Here is a 16431-nt window from a genome sequence, read left to right as displayed (position 1 = left end):
AGTTCATACAAGAGTTGAATTACATCATGTCAACACTGTCTTTAATAACAAAAAAATGGTAGTATCAAAATGTTACAATTCAAGAACCACCGGAGAAATAGCACACACTAAAATTAGGATGAAGAATAATCCCTATAGCCAATTATTATTGCTTTTAATTTGCTTTTCACTTATTGTATGCAAAACAAATTATATTAGCAAATGGTGAGATCACAATCCACCACCACCCTGCCCAAATCCAGCTCCGACGCCAAAATCACTACCACTATTTTGACCACTGTCGCCACCGCCGCCACCTCCACCATCGCCACTGCTGCCACTACCATTCACACCCCATCCGTGACCCTCACCATATCTAAAGTCAGAACCAAATCCACCGTCACTACCTCCTTCTTCACCTCCACCGCCGCCACGAACAATACCTGATATAATTTGGTCAGATTCACCATTTGCACTTGATCCATGACCCTCGCCAAATCCGAAGCCAGCACTAGATCTACCATTACTGCCTCCTCCCCCACCTCTACCGCTGCCGTCACCACCACCATCAATGATACCTCCTATAATTTGGTCAAATCCACTATTTGCACTTGATCCATGACCCTCGCCAAATCCAAAGCGAGCACCAGATCCACCATTACTACCTACTTCCCCACCTCTGTAACACCCCGTACCTTTAACGTAAGCTTCGACTATGATCCTAGGCTTAGAATATCAGATAAAGAATGTGGAAATTGGAATTTCCCTGTTCAGTTGTAAGATGGGGGTTTACGCCTATGAACAGTGACCGTATTTCAGTATACGGGCCGTAATTCAAGTCGTATACTGGTGTAACGCCTCGTAGCTTCGGGTTAAGATTTGTCTTATAAGATGGGGGTATGATGAACCCAATTTGAGTAGTGTATAAATGGTGTTTGAAACCCAATCAAGACATGAGAAGAGTCTTTGGGCAAAGCAAAGTTGAAAACCACTCTATGGAGCATGTTTGCAAGTGAGTTTATAGAAGGTCTTACTTCCAACGACCATAACCCCTTTATTAATTGAGAATTTGGGAAAACTTCCTTGATGAAAGTTGTAGCCCTTTGAAATAGCTTTCTAACGGTATATTATGGGCCTTAAACGGAGCTATGTACAAAAAGTTATGGCCATTTTACTACAGACTGTTCGGCAGAATATCACCCTCTGTCACACTATGCGGCTCAAGATGCGGCCCGCAAACACGACATGCGGCCCCGCAGTTCCGCCGCAAAGTGTGCCAGAGAGATTTTGTCCAGAATTTTCTGGACAACTTTAAATAAGACCCAACTCGACCAAAATCATATTTTTCATCATTCTTGGTCAAGAAAACCTCTAAAATACTCTCCAACATTCATCCACAAGAAAATTCAAGGGAAATCCATGATCAATAACACCAAATCTATGAACCCAAATGTATGAAATCTAGCCAAAGTTCATCTAATTCAAGAAAACCCAAGGGAAGTGAAGTAGGGTTTTGGTGCTAGAGGAGTAACTCCACTCAAGACTTGTTCAACCACTATCTAAGGTAAGTTTCATGACTTTCTCATGATGATTAAAGTGTTGATGAGTTCTTGGGAGAATAGTAAATGGGTTTGATAAAGAGAATTATATGAACTATGCTAGGGTTTTTGGATTGTTGACTTGGGATTGTTGTATTCATATGAGTGATGGAGAATGATGTTAATTACATCTAATTGAGATTGTAGAAGTAGCTAGAAGTAATAGAATGGGTATTGGGTGAAGAAAACACCATTAGTGAGGGTTGTGGAGCTTCATGCCCACCAAGTGTTTGATAAAATGCTTAGATGAACAAAGCATGGATATTGTTGCTAATATATAATCCCTATGACATGTATTGCTATAGATTGAAGTTAAAGGGATTGAAGGACATTGTGATACGCTCAAAAGCAGGAAGTCAAGGTATGTATGCGCTATCCACGTGTGGGAACATCCTTGTTCTTCCCCATGTTTCAATATTCCATGATTACACACCAAGTTTTAGGATTCTAGGCATATTCATGTTGAACCCTAGACACTTGAACCATGATGTATATTATATGGTCAGTTACAATTCCGTTTGATTAGTCTTAATTTACTGTTTTGGTAATTGAGACTCGGTCCGTAATCTATGAAAAACCCATAACTTGCATTCCATGGGTTCTATAACACAAGATATGAGATATTATGCTTATTTTCATGAAAAACTTTTATATATGTATTTATTGTCATGTCTTCATGTACCCATGTTCATGTCAAGATTCAGAAATCATGTTTTCAGTTATTTTCATGTTCGGGAGTTGTATTATTACCGAGAAGGCTCAGATAGCCTGAAACTACGTATGCCAACGTAGGATAAGGATCGCTCCGCCCAGTTAGGACGATTCCTTCATATTTTTCCCATTGAGGGATTTTGGATCCATTCATGTCATGTTCATGTCTCGTGTCCCGGCAAGGTACGAGATGGCTTAGCTGATCGGGCAAAGATCAGACTCCACGTTTCTCCCCGTGGTGGTTCATGTCGGTATTACAGAATATTACAGATTATTACAGAATATTACAGATCATTACAGATTATTACAGATTTCTTCATGTTGACAGCACTCATGTTTATGATCAGTTTCAGTATCCAGTTTCAGTTTCAATTTCATGTTCATGTATCATGTGCCTGCTATTTCTCTCATGTGTTTACATACTAGTACATTCAAAGTACTGACGTCCCCTTTTATCGCCCGGGGGCCTGCATTTCACGATGCAGGTACTGATATACAGGACGACACATCTGCTCAGTAGGACAGCATCCGTATCAGCTTATTGGTGAGCCCCATATCATTCGGGGTTTAGTCTACTTTTGTTTTATGGTTTGTTATGCATCTAAGGTATGCTGGGGGCCTTGTCCCAGTAAGCATGTTTTCCAGTCAGACTCATGATAGAGGTTTTATAGACTAGACAAGTCAGTTATATCATGTCAGACATTCGGGGTCGTATAGCTATTTTTGGCTCATTCATGTTATTTCCGCACTCATGTTTAGACAAGTATTTTTATTAAGTATTATGATTTACTACGTTCTATAAAGGCTCATCATGCATTCACGTTATATTCCGCTTATGTTATGTATCATGATGATTCAGCAAGTCATGTGGTTCGCTCGGTCGCATGCAGTCAGGCACCGAGTGCCGTGTTATTCCAGGCCATGGTTCGGAGCGTGACTACTGGTACCAAGGATTTCTGAGCATTCTGGAATTTGGCATTTGGATGTCAAATGGTTAAATACGGATCGTATTTCAAAATACGGCCCGTATTTCAAAACATATTTTTAATTTTGGAAAACTTCCTTGATGAAAGTTGTAGAGCTTTGAAATACCTTTCCAACGGTATATTATAGGGGTCAAACGGACATCTTTGCAAAGAGTTATGACCATTTTACCGAAGAAACGCAGTGCAGTCCGTATTTCAAAATACGGCCCGTATTTCAAAATACGGCCAGTATTTAACTGGGCGGAAATTTTAATTTTCCAGAACAGTATATATTCGTCCGTATTAGTTCACATCATTATTTTTCATTCCTTCAAGCCCTAGAACGAACCTCCTACCCTCCTCCATCATCAAGAACACCAAGGTAAGCCTACTCTAATTATTCCAACTCAATTCTAGCATATACTCTAATAATCTAAACAAGAAATCATCATTCCTAAACTAGGGTTTTCAAGAAAACCTATCTCAAGGTTCAAGAATTCAAGATTTTGGAAATCTTCTTCAAAGCTCAAGTCTTTAATTCAAGTTTTGGAGCGACTAAGGTATGTAGAGTTACTATCTACGTGTGGGAACATCATTATTCTTCCCCACGCCTCCTAATCCATAAAGTATGAAACTTTAAAAAACTAGGGTTTCTATTCTATACTATGCTCATGATAACCCTAGGTCCATGTCCATGATTATAGTATGAATTGCTATGATTCTATCATTGTGTTCTTAATAACTCCATATGATTATTGAGAATCAGTCTGTAATCCATGAAAACCCATATCTCGTATTCCATGGGTTCTTGCATGCATGTTTTTAAATAAAAATGATTATTTCATGAATATCCTACATGTCTACAAGTTTTCATGCAACTATATTATATAATTACTTTCATGTTATGATACAAGATACATACATGTTAAATACAAGTTATTTCATGAAACCATATTTACAAGTTATTTCATGAAACCATGTTTACAAGTTATTTCGTGAAATCATGATTACAAGACAAGTACAAGTTAATTCACGAAAATCATGGGCTTCTTAGCCAACTATATTATGTTCATGTTTTTGGGAGTTGCACGAATTACCGAGAAGGCTCAGATAGCCTGAAACTATGTAGCCACCATAGGACAAGGATCGCTCCGCCCAGTTAGGACGATACCTTAATTTTACACTGAATGGATCCATCAGGCACGTTACCACCTTATACCCTGGCAAGGTATGGGGGCTCTGCTGGTCCGGCGAGGTACCAGACTCCACGTACCCACGTGGTGATATCACATGTCGGTTTATGAAATGCTCTCCCTACTTATCATGTTTTACTTATGTTATATATATATATATATATATATATATATATATATATATATATATATATATATATATGTACCCATGCTTATGCTCATGCTCATGTCCAGGTTTTTCAGTTTCAGTTCTTATTATGTTATTCCATGTCCCATGTTATTTCTGTCAGTTGCTTTACATACCAGTACATTCAATGTGCTGACGTCCCCTTTTATTGCCCGGGGGCCTGCATTTCACGATACAGGTACTGATATACAGGACGACACATCTTCTCGGTAGGACAGCATTCGTATCAGCATATTGGTGAGCCCCATCTCATTCGGGGTTTAGTCAACTTTTGTTTTATGATTAGTTATGCATCTAAGGTATGCTGGGGGCCTTGTCCCGGTAAGTATGTTTTCCAGTCAGACTCATGATAGAAGTTTCATAGATTAGACAAGTCAGTTATGTTATATTAGACATTCAGAGTCGTATAGCCATTTTGGCTCATTCATGTTATTTCCGCACTCATGTTTAAACAAGTATATTTTATTAAGTATTATGACTTACTACGTTTTATAAAGGCTCATCATGCATTCACGTTAGATTCCGCTCATGTTATGCCTCATGAAGATTCAGCAAGCCATGTGGTTCGCTCGGTCACATGCAGTAAGGCACCGAGTGCCGTGTTTCGCCCAGGCCATGGTTCGGGGCGTGACAACCTCCACCGCCGCTACCGCTGCCGCCACCACCAACAACACCTCCTATAATTTGGTCAGATCCACCATTTGCACCCGATCCATGTCCCTCGCCAAATCCGAAGCCAGAACCAAATCCATTATTACCCCTCCTCCTCCTCCACCTCCGCCGCCGCCGCCACTACCTCCAAGGCCTCCAATAATTTGGTCAAATCCATCATTTAGGTTAGGTATATTGGGTAATAATGGATCCCCAAGAAGCTTCATTGCGGAGGAAGTTTGCACTAGAACTCCCAGAACAACAACAAGCATCAACTTGCATTTGATCATTTTTGAATCTACTATTAGCACTGCACAAAAAAAAATAAAAAATCATATTGTTAGTTATACCACAATGAAAATTATGAAGAGCAGTAGAACATTTAGCCTTTTGTCAGTAACAGAGCTAGAAATTTTATCAAAGAAAATTTTAAAAATGAAAAATATAAAACTTTTGGAATTTGAATGTGCGGCGGTCTAAGTCAATTTTCAAACTACTTTTACTGTTACATTAAAAGTTTCTCTAAAGTTAAAGGGATTCAAAACTTTTACTGCTAAAGTTAAAGGGATTCAAAACTTTACTACTAATTTTATCCTATTTGTGTAGTACTATTATTTTTCAATGAATAGGATTCAAAACCCCTTCCGTTAGGTAGCACCAACCTTGCTTCCGAAATGAGATTTTCAATGATGACTTTTGGTGGCGAGCCATGAGGTCGCCAATCAAAACAAGAATTTTTGTGGTAACCACTATTCGCCACAAAAATGGAATACCAATAGCTAGGATCACCTCCAATCAATTGGTGGATCTTCAAGGGCGCATGCGGTTCATCCGAGCCTCCTTCACCGCTGTATATTTAAGATAAAATTATTTTCATTTATATGCAACAAATATTGAGTTTTCTTGACTTTGTTGTGTGTTTAATTCTTTATATTCTGAAATCTCTCAAAAAGTCCGACTCTGCCACTAAGGTCAGCTTCTAATTAGTGAGAAGACTTCTTATTTCTATCCATATATATCATATTAAGGAGAGGGAAGAGGAATATATCTTAGTTTGCTTTCTTGGTTTTTGCTTTGTGAGGCTGAATGCTTGAGTAGCCATGAAAATTCTAAAATATTACTTAGATTGAATGAATATTTGAGGTACTATGAAAATATATGCACAGGAAGGAGGTTATATAGGTACCTTGAAGCCTGGAGGTATCAATGGAATAGTTAGTAATATTATTACTGCAAGTACAATTAATTAATTTATTAATAAACGTTTGCAAAACCGAAAAAAATGACTATGAACTGAATGTATACGTAGTTGAACATCAATAAAGAAAAGTGAGTTACTAAAAGGAAATTATATCTTGCGTTTCGCTTTATTTATTGAAAGTAGAAAACATTATTTGCCACACAAATATGTTTATCGTCTTCATGTTAAACTTATGGAAATCTTAAAATCCAATGACATAATTACTCGACATTAGATGATCAAGTTCAGCAACAATTAAGCATTACATTGGTGTAACTTTTATCACTTATCAGTTGCTATGTAGATGAGCTACGTAGGCATATAAAATTGAGTTTAACTAATTAATACTGTATTATTCACTAACGGAGCAAGAAATTCGTACACAATTAGATGATCTTTATTTGTTACAGGGAGATAACTTGTCTTATTATCAAACTACAAATCACCAATTATGGAGAATTTAAGAGTAATTTGTATCTTTTGGATGACTTGTTAGTGCAAATTTCTTTACACCATCTGTATTAAAAAGGCAAATACTATCAATTTTGCCCGTCCGCTAGCAAAACTTGTGAACGATTGTATTTGTCCTATAAAACTTTTAAATGATTTAACATAATAGGTAGAATAAATATTGTAACAAGTTGTGATCGCATAACAGAACTTGTGAACAATTGAACAACACATGCAAGATACCTTTTTGGCAAAACTTGTAACAAAATAGGTAGAATGAAAATAATAGGCATAATATATGAACAGACTCTCAAATTTGGCCTCAGCTGGCAAGTATATGCCCTCCAACTTTGGGTGCGCACAAGTAGGCACCTCAACTTGTCTCCACTTTGTCAGTTGAACACTCCAACTTACAAAATGATTATCTAGGCACCTCCAAAATTTATGTTTCATGTGAGTGCCACATCAACATTTGTGTTTACGTGTTCAACTTTAAACAAGTTCAGGTGCCTACTTGTGCACACCCAAAGTTGGAGGGCGTACTTGCCAGCTGAGGCTAACTTTGAGGGCCTATTTATGTATTATGCCAAAATAACATGTCCGGCAAAATTTTTGAACAATTGAACAACTCATGCAAGATACACCCATCCAAAAAAAAAAAAAACATATGAACAATTTGACAAGACAAATATAATGAAGATGGTTCTGAGTTGTGGCCGCTCCATAAAACTTGTGAATAATTGAATAGCATAGATAAGATTTGCCCATCCGGCAAAACTTGTGAATGATTTCACAAAATATGTAGAATAAAGATAACACCAAATTATTAAAATTTATATAATTTGGAAATCTAAATACTTTTTTCAATTATAACTATCGTCTTTTTAACTTCAACCAAATATTATCCAAGTATATGTCGTTAGTAGAACCGTAGAAGTAAAGTCAAAAAAAAACCTTTAACCTTTTTATGAATAGTTCATTGAAAATAACTTAGAGGCTTTTCATTCCAAATTCAAAGAAAAACACCTCCATCAAGACTACATTACTAAAAAATTACCCAAAATCGAGGGCCAAAACAGACGGATTGCGTCGATTTTTCATTGAAAACCCGACAGGCTTGATCGCATCGACTTTGTACACACTATGTTAACAATAAGATATTGATTCAACCCTTTTAAAGTTTTGATTTTTTGATAAAAAAAAATTCTTTTGATTGAAAATTTTCAATGTTTTTGTGGTAATGAGAGAGAAGAATTTGGTGTGATTTGATATGAAGGATTTGGTTTTGCTTGTCCTCCAATTTCCTTCCTTAAATATATACTTTTCTGGGAAAATTGGTGTAATGTGGAAGGAAAAAAGAGAGGAGATGGTTTGTTTGAAGTTTTTTTTTTTTTTTTTCTGGTTTGGTGTTTAGATAGATGAAGGGTGTTGTGAATAATAAAAGAAAATTATTTTTTCCATTTTGGACCCAAAAATGGACAAAATCAAAAAGGGAAAAAGAAGCATAAAGTTGCAATAAGTTAAGAGGTGAGTTCAATTTGCAAACAATTAAATAGTTAATCAATGTTTGATTTGTAATTGTATGTATTATTTTAATCTCGATTTAAAGTTTAGTTTAAAATTGAATACTTTCCCACCAAGAAATGTGGTGGATGGATGAAATATCTTCGGTCTTAAATTAAATATTATCTTTTCATTTTATGTATCTTGGTTTGATTCGACATAGAGCTTAGAAAAGTAAGAAGGACTTTTATATTTTTTGGTTTTAAAATAAACATTTGTATAACCACACTATCATTTAAATTTTGTGGTCTATGAATTAGTTAATCTTAAATAGTTAATAATCTTTAAGAGAAGGAAGAACGATGGACATCTGGTGAAGAGAAAGTTTGGAATTTTGTTTTGAGAAGGGTGTTTTGAAAATTAGAAATGATATTAATAATAAAATAATAAAATGGTTGCTTGTCAAATTAACTTATAATTTTTGATTGATTAAACACTTAGGGGTCGTTTGGTTTAAGGTATAAGCTGGGTTATCCCAGCACTAATTTTTATACCATGTTTGTTATAAGGTATAAATTAGTGCTGGGATAAATTTATATTTTGTACCAAACATGGTATAAAAATTAGTGCTGGAATAACTCAGCTTATACCTTCTTAACTCACTTATACTGGAATTATTTTATACCATCTTTTAGATGGTATAAAATAATCCCAATTGATGGGATAAATTAGTCCCGGGATTATAATCCCGGGACTAATGAGTCCTTAAACCAAACGACCCCTTAGGGATTGTTTGGTACACGGGATAAGGTGGAATATCCCATTACTAAGTTTGAGATTAATTTTGTACTCTGTTTGGCAGAAGATATAAACTTATCAGGGTATAAAATGAAGCTCAAACTTAAAGATGGATATCCCAAATTATCCCCATTAACCTTTGGGATTATTTTATCCCACCTATGGAATAAATTAGTCCCAAGATTATAATCCGGGATAATTTAATTCGCATATCAAACGACCCGTTATCTTATAAATACTTTTGATATTTATCACACGTATACATAAGTCAAAACATGCGTATAATTTAATGACCTGCTTATAAACTTAATCGAACAGCCTCATATTCTATATTCTTCCACACAACTTAAACTCATAGTTCAATCATTTGAATGGTAGACCTTTTGATCATTTAATTATCTCCTCGTAGATTAAAAGAGGTTCATTACTATAATAGATAAATTGATCAAACAAGAGTTGACTTACATCATATCTCAACATTGTTAACATGTCTCTAATAATAAAAAACAATGCAGTGGCAAAATGTTATTCAAGAAAATCACTTGCGGAATTGCACATGCTAAAAATTAGGATGAAGAATAAGCCCCTATAGCAAATTAATGCTTTTAATTTGCTTTTCACTTATTTATACGGGAAAAAAAAATGTTTGAGCAAATGGTGAAATCAAATTCTACCACCACCTTGGCCAAATCCTGCTCCGGCGCCAAAACCACTACCGCCATTTTGACCACCGCCACCGCCGCCACCTCCACCACCATCGTCGCTGCCGTTTGCACCCGCTCCATGACCCTCACCATATCCAAATCCAGAACCAAATCCACCATCACTACCTCCGCCTCCGCCGCCGCCACCACCTCCACCGCCGCCGCCACCAACAATACCTCCCACAATTTGGTCAGATCCATCATTTGCACCCGATCCATGACCCTCACCATATCCAAATCCAGAACCAAATCCACCATCACTACCTCCACCTCCGCCGCCGCCACCACCACCTCCGCCACCACCTCCACCGCCGCCGCCACCAACAATACCTCCCACAATTTGGTCAGATCCATCATTTGCACCCGATCCATGACCCTCACCAAATCCACCATCACTACCACCACCTCCACCTCCACCTCCACCTCCACCTCCACCACCGCCGCCACCACCATCACCAACAATACCTCCCACAATTTGGTCAAATCCATCATTTGCACCCGATCCATGACCCTCGCCAAATCCGAATCCAGCACCAGATCCACCATTACTATCTCCTCCTCCTCCTCCACCTCCACCACTGCCACCGCCACCACTGCCGCCAAGACCACCTAAAATTTGGTCGAATCCACCGTTGAAATTGGGTAATATTGGATCCCCAAGTAGCTTCCTTGCAGAGGAAGTTTGCACTAGAACTCCCAGAACTACAAGCAGCATCAACTTGCATCTCATTTTTGTAACTACTGTCACCACTACACAAAAAATAATTGCTAGTTAAGACAATAAGACATTAAACCACGATGAAAATTATGAAAGGGCAGTGAAAAATGTATTCTTATCAATGATGGAGCTAGAAATTCTATCAAGGAGATTTTAAAAACTACAAAAATGCAACACCTGGAATTTGAATGTGTGATTTAAACAATTTTTTAAACCACATTTACTATACTACATTAAGGTTCTACAATGTGAAAGGGATTTAACAATTCATATATATAATTATTTTTATCCTATTTGTCCAGTATTACTTTTCAACAAATAAGTAGTTCCACCCCTGCTTCCGACAACATCACTACATACAATGAAATTTTCAATGATGACTTTTTGTGGCGAGCCATGAGGTCACCAATAAAAACAAGACTTTGGTGGTGACAATACCGTCCGCCACAAAATTGGAATGCAATCGCTAGGACTTCCACACAAGGGCGGAGCTAGGGAACGTAAGTGGTTCATCCCTTCGTCATTATATATATATAAATGAAAAGTATTTATATGTATGTGTGTGTGTGAAGAAGGAAGAGTAATATATCTTACTTTGCTTTCCTGGTCTTTGTTTAGTGAGGCTGAATGCTGAAGTAGCCATGAAAATGCTAAAATATTACTTAGATTGTATGAATATTTGAGGTACTATGAAAAATCTGCATATGGAGGTTATATAGGAGCTTGAAGCCTGAAGTTATTAATAGAATAGTAAGTACTATTATTGATATTAACATTAATTAATATATAAACGCTTGCAGAACGTTAATGAAACACAAGAATGAAGTGAATGTACATGGTTGAACATCAATGAAGAGGAGTTACTAAAGGGAATTATATCTTGCGTTTCGCTTTATTTATTGAAAGTAGAAAACATTATTTGTATCCATTTTGAACTTCGAAGTCTTAAAATTTCATGACTTTAACTACTCGACATTTAGATAATCAAGTTAGAAAAATTAAGCATTAGTGTAGATTTTTAATGGAGTTCATTTTCATAGCTTAAAATTCTAGCGTAGAATTCTCCAGTTGGAAAAAAAATAAAAATGAATAAGTGGATCTTTGTCGCTTTTTTAAGTTTGGGTATTTTTGTTCGAATATTATTTCTCCATGAAAGAGTGGTTAAATTTCGATTAGTTTTGACACTATAGTTTATGTTCAAATTGCAATCGGTAAAGTGCCTATCTGTGAGTTCTATCAGGAAGATGGTACATCCTACTCTCCCCAGACTCCACTTATGGGATTACACTGGGTATGTTGTTATTGTTTACGGTGTATCCGTTATAAATGTTATGGACATTTATCACATCTGTGTTAAGGCAGTTTGGCTTCAATAATTGGTGGATTCATGTCATCTGAAGATTAAGTTTAGCACTGATCAATTAGTATAATAAATTGCTCCGGAAAGGGGTTATTCACATCTTTATGTTGAATAGTTTGTACAGTAACCCCAAATTTGTTTTGTGCCTTTCTCCATGAATACTAGAGGGCTCATATATACCACCTGGCCTATGGAGATAATATTCTTATTTTCGGTGCTGAAAGATAGTGCAATTAAGTTAATTATGAAACAAGTGAGGCTATATGAAAAGAGCTGAGGTCAAATGTAATACAAATAAAACTGAAATTAGCTATGAATTTAGTCGTTAATCCGTTACTGAATCACTCGTAGCTAACATAATTTTTCGATAATCCGTCATTAAATAGGATTAGCGACAGATTTTGCTATTTAGCTACAAAATTTGTCCACACTAGTTCCTATATTTTTAATAGTGATATAGTGAATGACAAAAACTTATTTTGCACCTCTTCAAAGGCCTCTTTCTCCAAAATTAACAAGATACTTGGACAAGGTTTATACACCAGCAATTCCCCTTTTAATTAACTAGGATGCCCCTTGTACACAGAAAGGAAGAAAATGGCATACTTTGAAAAGCTCCTGACAAAGATTATCAGAAGAATATTAGGCTGGTAAAACAAACTCCTATTTTATGGGGTCAGGGTAACATTGATCAAACATGTTGACCGAAAAAAACATTGATCAACACTACTACAAGAAAGTATAGAAATGACAACAAAAAATTTAATATTTCGCAATAACTTAGTTTTATTGTTGGCAAATGAACTTTTTTGTTGCCAAACAATTTAATTTTGTTGCCATAGTATTGATTCTTGTTGCAAAAAGTACTTTTGACAACAAAAAAAAAAAGTTGTTGCACGTCGTTGCGATAACAACCGTTGGGAAAAGTTTATGCAACAATTTTTTTTTTGTTGTTGTCAAAAGTATTTTTTGCAACAATAATAAATCTATGACAACAAAAAAAAATTATTGCCAAATATCTTTTTTCTTGTAGTGCAAACATGTTCTACAAGCTGTCCTATGGGCTTACGCAAGTTGATTGAGAGATATCTAGCTAGGTCTTCTGGAAAACCAATATAGAAAAGAACAAGTACAGTCAAACCTCTCTATAGTGACAGCGTTTGTCCGGAAATTTCATGGCTGCTATAGTGAGGTGTTGTTATGCATGTATACTGGCATTCGATATTTAGATCTCATTTAGCTGTTATAAACAAAAGTACGCAAACAATTAACTTTTTGTGCTTTTTATGTTATAAACGAAAACAATATACTTGTAAATTTTAAAATCTCAATTGATTTTCATATCTCGTAAACTAAAAGTTGAAAAGACTAATAAATTACGACTAAACCATAACTAGTTGTACCACACATATAAAGAACTAAAATCTATGGAACATATGCATTTTAAATTAATCGAGAATTTAAATATTTCAAGTTTGATGCAAGAACTCTACAATTGCAGGCTGTTAAATTCTAGTCTCTTAGTGATAATATAACGATTGAACTGATGAAGAATTTTTTCCAAACTTTCAACAAAAGGAAATTCAATAGCTTTCCCTTGAAGTTGTCTAAGTGTTTAACAGTTGACTCTTCTATCTCCAAGTAGTAGTAGGTTGAGGCTCTTCATCGACACTTTTGTTGTCACCTAATATATTTCTTACAAAATATTATTACACGCTGCTTGAGTATGGCTGTTATAGAGAGGTAATTTTACAAAGAGTGTACCGCTATAATGGATGTCATTGTTGTTATAGGCAGAATGCTGTTATAGAGAAGTAAAATATAATATGAAAAATCAGTTCCGGAGAAAATCAGGTCGTTATAGTGAAATGTTGTTATAACGAATGACAATTATAGAGAGGTTTGACTGTATTTTTTTTTTTTAAAAAAAAAAACAAATCCACTAGGGGAGGTGCTTATGGCTAAATTTTTTTATTCTTAAAAAAAAAAAAAGTATCGCTAGAGCTCTTGGGCTAACTTGTGTTACCCTATAGAAAGGGTGTTTGTATGAGAAGATTGGAAGAAATTAGTGACTCTTTTGCATAGATACAAGAGGTGGTGGAATTTCAAGACTCATCAATCACTTTGGGCCTTTTTCATGATATTAAATATCGTTCTAGAGTACACCCTAAACCTGGCAACCGGTTTAACTGGTAACCGGTTAGGGAACCGGCCGGTTTCCGGTTAAAAAATCGGAACCGTTTAACCGGTCCGGTTCAAAGTGTCCAAAACATGTTTTTGTTTTTGTTTTTTGTATTATATATATATTATAGTATTTATTAGTATATTGTAGGTATATTTACATATGTTATACAAGTTTATAAGTAAAGTTTAAATATTTACTGACTAACAGGCTAACAGCAAGTCAGCAATACAGAATATACGTGTATATATATATATATATATATAACTAAAATAACTAAAATATACATATATATATATTAAGTTATACTTATAGTATACTATACATTACAAGTATATTCTTAGTATATTTTAGTTATTTTTCAAATATATAACTTTTTAGTTTTTAATTTAAGTATATTCTTAGTATATTTTAGGTATATTCCTAACTTAATAAAAGTAAAAATATGAACACAAGTATATAGAAGAAAGCTCAATGAGCCATATATTTTATTCATTCTTCGATAACATTTATTTGCAAGTTGTAGTTTTTTTTAACTTGCAAATAATACATGAGTTGTACAAACATAGTAGAATAATAAAATCACCAATTTTGAACCATTTCGTTAATTTCCCCCACATCATATTCGGTCATGGAAATATCTTCAAAGTCTTCCATTTGGTCCGGTCCACTAGCTATCAAATCTTCAATTTCTTCCTCTTCACCTTCCTCCGCTTCTAAGTTTTGGTTGCGTCGCTCCGATCTAATCCAATCGCGAATGCACACTAGTACTTGCAAGCTAAAGCCGGATAATGAATGTCTATGGTCTCCAATTTGCTGTCTTCCTTGGCTAAATGCGCTCTCCGAAGCCACGATTGATACTTGAACCGTAAAGATATCTCGAGCCATTCTTGAAAGTACCGGATATCTTGCCTTGTACTTCTTCCACCATGCTAAGACGTCCAAGTCATCCAGTTCCTTGATATCCACATTTGGCGGCATCAAATAAAAGTTATATTCATCAACGTTTGCAGTAGAAGAAGAAGTTGGCTGTGAATGTAAAACTTTTAAACCCGACAAACCCTTTTTGCTACTCTGAGAAGTAGTAGGGCGTGGAGCAACGGGTGTAGCACGTTCTTCCAAACTAGAATAATGGGTAAAAACTTTTCTAAACTCATCATCAATAGCGAGTTCGGCTTCAGCTACAGATGGTTGAACTCCCTCTTCAATTTCTAAAAATGTATAAATTTGACTAACCAAATTTTTAGTATAAGACACTTTTAAACAAGGATTTAAAAGAGAACCCAATATAAATAAAGTTGGGATGGGAAAAAAATACTTCTTAAATTTGATTATCATTTCAAAAATAGCCACTTGATAACCGGGTTTATATTTATACTCTTGTAAAACTCTAGCTATTTCCGCTAAGTAGGCTAAAATTCCGGTTACCGTGGGATAGAATTGTCTAGAAAAAGCAAGAGTTGCATTATAAAAAATTTCTAAGAGGTCAATACATTCTTTAACATCTTCCCAATGCATAAAAGTTAACCAATCCTCACTATTAATATTATATTTGTTGTGAACTTGTTGTATGGAAATCCTATACTCATATGCTTGTTGTAGCATAATGTAAGTGTAGTTCCACCTAGTCTCAATTTCTACTTAAATTTTCTTAGGTCTAAGGTTATTTTCCACACAAGCATTCTTAAAATCTCTAATTCTTCCCCTATTAGCATTACAAAAAAGAAACGCAACCGCATCTCTAACTTTTTGAACAGAATCTTCAAAATGCACAAGACCATCTTTAACAATTAAGTTTAAAATGTGACAACTACATCTTACATGAAAAATATTTCTTAGCGGAGGGTTTAGTTATATTTTTATAAGACCTATCGCCTTTGTATTATTAGAAGCATTATCTAAAGCAATACAAAGTGTTTTTCTATAAATGTTAAAAAATCTCATAATAGTAGACATTGAATCGGCTAAAAAATTTCCATCGTGACGACCTTTTCCTTCATCATATAAAAAAGTTATAATTCTTTTTTGCATAACCCAGTTGTCATCAAACCAATGACATGTAATAGCAAAAAAATCTAACTTGTTAAGACTAAGACCCAAATCAGCGGTAAGACAAACATTACAATTTAAAGAATTAAATACATGGCGCAAATAAAATCTATATTTTTTAAACAAATCTATAACATCGGCTC

At 35.4% G+C, this 16431-nt stretch overlaps 2 protein-coding genes across 2 annotated transcripts; both read right to left on the bottom strand.

The window, feature by feature from the left end:
* Positions 1-210: 210 nt before the first annotated feature.
* On the bottom strand, positions 211-5574 carry LOC132637934 (putative glycine-rich cell wall structural protein 1). Its single transcript, XM_060354945.1, has 2 exons — positions 5392-5574; positions 211-705 (listed from the first exon to the last, which is right to left on the bottom strand). Exons 1-2 carry the CDS (start codon positions 5572-5574, stop codon positions 211-213), a joined length of 678 nt encoding a protein of 225 aa, XP_060210928.1.
* Positions 5575-9719: 4145 nt separating this feature from the next.
* On the bottom strand, positions 9720-10826 carry LOC132638735 (glycine-rich cell wall structural protein 2-like). The gene has a single exon (XM_060355514.1). The coding sequence runs from the start codon at positions 10707-10709 to the stop codon at positions 9939-9941; it is 771 nt and encodes a 256-aa protein (XP_060211497.1). The 5' UTR covers positions 10710-10826; the 3' UTR covers positions 9720-9938.
* Positions 10827-16431: the final 5605 nt, after the last annotated feature.

Source organism: Lycium barbarum, chromosome 4, assembly GCF_019175385.1.
Source record: "Lycium barbarum isolate Lr01 chromosome 4, ASM1917538v2, whole genome shotgun sequence".
Lineage (NCBI taxonomy): Eukaryota > Viridiplantae > Streptophyta > Magnoliopsida > Solanales > Solanaceae > Lycium > Lycium barbarum.
Note: the sequence above shows the minus strand (reverse complement) of the source record. Positions and strands in the feature narration are given on the sequence as shown.